We start from the raw sequence: 6,516 nt of genomic DNA, 5'->3' as shown, positions 1-6,516 counted from the left end.
AAGAACGGGTGCAAAGGGAACCTGAGCCCAGCCCTCAGCGACTCGTCGTATATACAGACGTCGAGGCTTTCGTTGCAAGCCCTATCTCCCTCTATCGCCTCCCTCAGCCCAAACCTTGGGGGAACACAGTACCTATCCCTAATGTCTCTCATCACAAACTCATCAAGGAAGTTCTCCTCGTGAAGAGCCTGTATGTTGTATTGAGGGTTTGCGTCCATCCGGGCCCTGGCTACGACCTCAACGCCCTGGCCCAGGAGGAATGTCGTGGACGCCTCGACAGCGTCACTACCAACACTCGCCTCTCCTCGAAGATAACTATCCGTTGGGAGCGGGGTGGTGTTCAGATCCAAAATCACTTCGTCTCCAACCACCTTGTCGTCACTATCTACGATTTCTACTCTAGCATTTTTGGCCCTAAAGTCGTGGTCGGATTGTTTTGGGTCCTCCCTGACGAACTAGACCCTGAGATACTGGAATAGGACTCCCCTGAACCGGACTCCGAACCGGACTCAGAGCTAGAGTTATGATAGGACATGAACGCAGAAAAAGAAACGAATAAGAGACGCGCTCAAGAAGATTACCGATCAGAACAGAAGGCTCCCAATCCGCGGACGTTCAGAACCGCATGCAATCCAAGCCGAGCTGGCAGAGCAAAGAAGCAAAAAGGAGAAGAGTGAAAAGTGAAAAGTGAAAAGTGAAAAATGAAGGGTGAAAACCTCCTTTTATAAAGCCTTGGCTAAGGCGGTTCACATTTAATGAAGGGCACGCACTTCGAGGGCCCTTGTATGGTGCCACGTGTCTTTCATTAATGAATGACACACACTTCGATGCAAGGGCGTAAGTAAATACGCCCTTATCTCCAAGGGGCTAAGGGCATCTATGAAGTGCTCGTGTGAGGGATAGCTCTTAAAGTGATTGTGCCCGTCAAGAAAACCAGTCCGGCCCAAGCCGGACAGGATATGGCGCAATCGCTAAGGGTCAAGAAAACCAATCCGGTCCAAGCCGGACAGGATATGGCGCATCCACTACGCGACAAAAACCAGTCCGGCCCAAGCCGGACAGGATATGTCGCAAATCGCTAAACGACAAAAACCAGTCCGGCCCAAGCCGCACAAGATATGTCGCAAATCGCTAAACGACAAAAACCAGTCCGGGCCAAGCCGAACAGGATATGGTGCAAATCGCTAAACGACAAAAACCAGTCCGGCCCAAGCCGGATAGGATATGACGCAAATCGCTAAACCATAAAAACCAGTCCGGCCCAAGCCGAACAGGATATGGTGCAAATCGCTAAACGACAAAAACCAGTCCGGCCCAAGCCGGACAGGATATGGTGCAAATCGCTAAACGACAAAAACCAGTCCAGCCCAAGCCGGATAGGATATGACGCAAATCGCTAAACGACAAAAGCCAGTCCGGCTTGGGCCGGACTGGATTTGGCGCATCCGCTACGCGACAAAAATCAGCCCGGCCCCAGCCGGACTGACAAATTTCCGGACTGATTCCCAAGCCGGACTGATAAATTTCCGGACTGATTCCCAGGCCGGACTGACAAATTTCCGGACTGATTCCCAGGCCGGACAGACAGATTTTCCGGACAGACTCCCCCCTATCAGGAATGTAACTCACCACACTTCCCCAAATCATTACAATGACTTGGAGAACTAGGGGCAACTGATGGGGTATAAAAATAGCAGCCAGTTAGCTGTCGACGCGTGGCCCCTGGATGGCCCACCGCAAGCCCAAAGGCTGGGCAGGGGCAATATGGTAATTACCTCAGAGTAGGTAAACTCGAACCTATAACAGGCCGACACCTGTCCTGGGGTAGGTAATCCAACCACCCCAGGTTTCCCTCTATAAAAGGGCCTTCAAAGCTTAAATCAGAAGGTAATAACTTCTCACCCACCACTCTTAAACACGCTCTGCACTCTTGCTCATACTGACTTGAGTGTCGAAGGGCCTGTCCGGAGCAACACTCCGGGTTGGTCTTCTGACCTCGTTTGCTCCTTGCGCAGAACTCGACCTCTTCACTTCGGCTCCTCAGGTCCTCCAGCTCAGCTCTTACGTCACTGTCGTATCTATTACCGATTTTAGGCCTAACAGCGTCCAAAGCTCATGATGAAACCGTAAGATCAATAAAGTACTAAGTACACCAATATTCATGCGGAGGGCCTTATCAAATGCAAATTTCAGTTTCAACTTCTCTCCATACATAGACACAATTAAGTCAGGAGATTTATTATCTCTGTACATTCCCTTGAACAGAAACATGAATATCAATCCAACATCCATTGCACGGATTACCTTCTCTGTTCTTTGTGCGTCTCAGGGGATCGGTTTCGACATTACAGAGAACTCAAAACCATGACAAAAAAATACATCTTTTCTTCTTCAAATCTTACAATCTAACACAATGATGGAAGAGTGAGCGTTGTGGAGTGAGCCCACCAAGACTCTTTTTTGGAAAAAATGATAACCTTTGACAGCGGGTTAAATAGTAAAGATAAGGTGAGCTAGTGCAATTACATAGTGGTATTTGCTAGCGTCCATCGCAAAAGGCATTTCACAGATGGTCTGTTGCATGTCAGACCAGCCACACAGGCTCCCTTTTCAGCATCTTTTGTCTTCATTCACGAGGTGGCTGGTCTGACATGTAAGAGACCATCTGTGAAATGCCTTTTGCGATAGACGCTAGCAAATCACTTAGTAGTGCCAATATCGGTAGCCTCGGTGAAAATTCGAAAAAAAAAAATGTAATGAGGCCGAGTTTATTCGAGAAGCTTCCTCCAGGGTAGTCTAGGCTAGAAACTTCTAGGAGTAATAAGAGGTTGCCCCTTTTTTTTTTTAACAAAAAATGCAGCTGTATTTTCGACCACATCCATCTATTATTATAATTAGAAGAATGCTTCAAGATCATTGTTAATATTTTTTTTCTAACGACCACATTTGGACTTCAAGTGTGCCGTGTGGATGTGATTGGGACCGATTCGATGAGCAAATGAAGATCGCGCAAAATCTAAAAATGTGATTGTACACATGGCAAAGTAGGGAGAGCTGTTAGGGACATGCCTATTTTTTTATTTTTTTTGATGGGTAAGCTGGGTTTAGGCAAGACCCCTACCAGATTTCATTTCATTTAGAGGAGTGGGAAAGATACACATGAAGCTTGAAGACAACCCCTTCTGATAGGGGAACAATAGATCCACAAAACATAAAACAAGAAAACAAAAATATCAAAAATGAAGACAAGAACAGAAAAACAAACAGCGCAAGAGAGCTATATATTTCCCCAACACAGGAGACAAATAGACCAAAAAACCACAAATCATAAGAGCCAATAAGCTAGGGAAGCCATACAAGGCACACCAAGACAGAGGGCTGAGGGCTCCCTCAACTATGGCCACTAGTCAGCTTGGAGAATGGGATCTGACATGATGGAGATGCTGGAAAAAGAAGAGAATGAGACTTTTCTTTTCTTTTCCTGACCAGTTGCCAAACCCCTTCTTCATGGCCCGAGGATGTGCTCTCTGGAAATCCAGAATTAATCTTCTCTTCTTACTTAGAGGTAGACAGGTGCCATCAGAAATTTGGGACATGTCTAGACCTGGCAAAATGGGACCCGTACCCGCGGGTACACCCGGCCCGTAGGGGTACAGGTACCAGTTTCATTACCCTCGAAAAAAATTACCCGCACCCAACCCATACCCGTGACCTGCGGGTGGGTCTGGGTCGGGCGTTGGTGCCTGCGGGTGCCTACGGGTGCCCGCGGGTTACCCGCCATTCGGTTTTCAACTTTTTATTTTTGAGGCCTAAACACTAAACAGTTAAAAATAGACTATGTGGGTGGGTCAACAAAACAAGTCAAAGCAATTAGAATATGTGACTGATCATCCCATCCTTGATATTTTATCCAACTGCAGCTGACTTGTTAAGAAGCTGCTGATGGATTAAATATCAAGGCTTGTACATCTATCGTACCACTTTTATGTGTTCACACACCCATTAATCATATAATTTCTTTTGGTAAATATATATATAATTTCTTCTTTAAATTTGCTGGGTTACCCGCGGGTATACCCGTACCTGCCCGGGTGGGTTCTGGGTTCATGAAAGGCTACACGTACCTGCGCCAGTATTTCTTACCCGTACCCGCCGGTACCTGTACCCGCACGGGTTGTACCCGTACCCGCGCGGGTTACCCGTTGGCCAGGTCTAGACATGTCTATCACTAGTGTCTATTCCTAGTCTGTTTATCAAAAGATTGATAGATATGGCCCACTATCAATCTGTGGGCTCCGTTTCTTTTTAGACTTAAAACGTGTGGAAAAAAATTAATGCCTATTTTTTCACTTAAAAATATACATAAGATTTGTTTTATACCCATTTTAAGTTAAAGAAACAGAGCTTCGATGAAGTACAGGTGGGGCCCACCTTATTCAAAGATCTGAATCATTCATTTGACATTTGGATAGCCCCAATGTAAATAACTGGACGCACTAGAGATCTTGTCTACCACTCTTTTTGTACTTCAATTTCTGTCAGGTCATCTTTCTATCCTTCCAACTTACATTTCCTTGGATCTTGTTAAATTGCCACAAACCAAGCATTGGGATTTTGCCAAACTCTTGTAACAACAAACCAATTAGGTTTTGGATTCTCAAGAGGTCGGTCTCTCTGGATCTCAATGCCAAATCACTTTGAAAATTTAGGGGGGGGTGAAATATCATTGCCCCTTCCAAAATTTTCAACATCTGTTTAAAACTTAACTCTATTTTCATCTCTTTTATTTGGCTTTTCTTAGAAATGAAAACATTTTCAAGAAAAAGACAAATTGAATGCTAATACAACTGACAGTATAACTAACAAGATGAGAAAGATATGGATGATGGAAGTAGAAAACAAGTTCGGAGAATTTAAAGCTTTGTTCTCTGCTTTTTTTTTAACTGAACTACTATACTTTCACCTTGTTCTCCTTTGAAACCTGCAGAAAGATGATGCCATTCAAGAAAATCCAAGTGACCCATGAGACTCCAATGTATTCAAGCCTTATTATAACTTCTCCTCAAAAATTCAGTTTCAACTTCTAGTCATGCATAATCTCAATTAAGTCGAGATTTATTATCTCTTTACATTCCCTTGAACATAAACATGAATAGCAAACCAATATCCACTGTACAGAGGACCTTCTCTGTTCTTGGAATGCCTTGGGGACCATGATAAAAATTCCATCTCTTCTTCATCAAATCTTACAGTCCTTACAGTATAACACAGAAACTTGGGTTCTCTTCTACAGTCTGGACATAGTAATGTGCAGTACTATAGGGATTATGAGGATTATAGGTGTTGTAGAACTTGGTAATCTCGGCTAATTCATCTTTCTTCACATTGGGTTTAGCAGGAGCATCTTTCTTGGGTTCTTCCTTCTTCTTCTCAGGCTCTTTAGCGGGCCCGACGGTGAGGATCTCTGTACGAAAGGTTTTCCGCAATTTGCTCACCACATCGACGGGATCCACGTCTCCGATCACTGTCAATTTGTTATCTTTCATATCCGTGGTGATAGAATCAATCCCTACAAAATTAGAAGAAAAAAAAACAGCCATTTACTTGCATTCTCAATATAGTTTTATGGGTAAGGAATATTCCTACTTCTTAAACGAAGATACCTGAGAGGCGAGAGACAGCCTTCATAGCCTTCTGTTTCTCTTTGTCGTCACGTAAATCTACTTTCAAGACCACTTTCTGAAATAGTCACAAAACCCCATAAGAATTAAACATTTGAAGACAATTAAATCAGTAGAAAAGAAAAACCCATCATGAAACAAGCTTCTGAAAATCATTAGGTGGGAAAAGTAAGAAACTTAAGACATAATTCAATCTCCAATCTTCTGAAATTAATAAAGAAGTAAACAAAAAAAACCCAAATCAATCTTGAATTTTTGTCTTACATCTAAGACTGTATAAAAAAATTCAAAATAGAGAGAAACCCATGAAGAACTGTGCTTCTTAGAAAATTTGAATTGGGTTTAGCTCAAACAAACAAAAAAAGGAAAAGTAAATCTAACCTGCATTTCTTCTGGTTCTCTGCTCCGAAATCAGATCAAGCAAAATCAACAAATCAACAAGCAAAAGGTGGGAAAATATGAAGGATGAAAGTAAATGCTAAATAAAATTTAGAAGCAGAAGAAGAAGAAGAAATAATAGATTGGTAAGAGAGGGAGAGAATGAATTTAAATGAATGGAAAGTAGTTTGTGAGAAGGAATTGACGCATTGCAAGTCGTCATCTGTCAAACAACACTCTGTTGACGCAAAATAATATTTAATAGTTACCCTCCTCTAATGTTATCTTCAGAATACTTGATCGGAAATGATATCAGCACTCCAATAAAAGGCTGTCAACAGGTAATTAGTTAATTACAGTTCCTCAAAAGCTTTCACAAGCCCATTAAATACTAAATAAAAGGCTGTCAACAGGTAATTAGTAAGAACTTAGCTGACCAGTTTGACCAAAACTTGCA

The 6,516-nt window shown here is 42.9% G+C and overlaps 1 protein-coding gene across 1 annotated transcript; it reads right to left on the bottom strand.

Moving 5' to 3' along the window:
• Positions 1 to 5,023: 5,023 nt before the first annotated feature.
• Positions 5,024 to 6,283, bottom strand: LOC143887214 (heavy metal-associated isoprenylated plant protein 39-like). The gene is made up of 3 exons (XM_077391322.1): positions 6,063 to 6,283; positions 5,664 to 5,739; positions 5,024 to 5,569 (listed from the first exon to the last, which is right to left on the bottom strand). The coding sequence occupies exons 1-3, from the start codon at positions 6,066 to 6,068 to the stop codon at positions 5,256 to 5,258; spliced, it is 396 nt and encodes a 131-aa protein (XP_077247437.1). The 5' UTR covers positions 6,069 to 6,283; the 3' UTR covers positions 5,024 to 5,255.
• Between the last annotated feature and the right edge of the window lie 233 nt (positions 6,284 to 6,516).

This window comes from Tasmannia lanceolata, unplaced genomic scaffold (assembly GCF_043159265.1).
Source record: "Tasmannia lanceolata isolate RefF3 unplaced genomic scaffold, GAP_Taslan_0.1 ptg000012l, whole genome shotgun sequence".
NCBI lineage: Eukaryota > Viridiplantae > Streptophyta > Magnoliopsida > Canellales > Winteraceae > Tasmannia > Tasmannia lanceolata.
The sequence above is the reverse complement of the archived record's forward strand: the minus strand, read 5'-3'. Positions and strand labels throughout refer to the sequence as shown.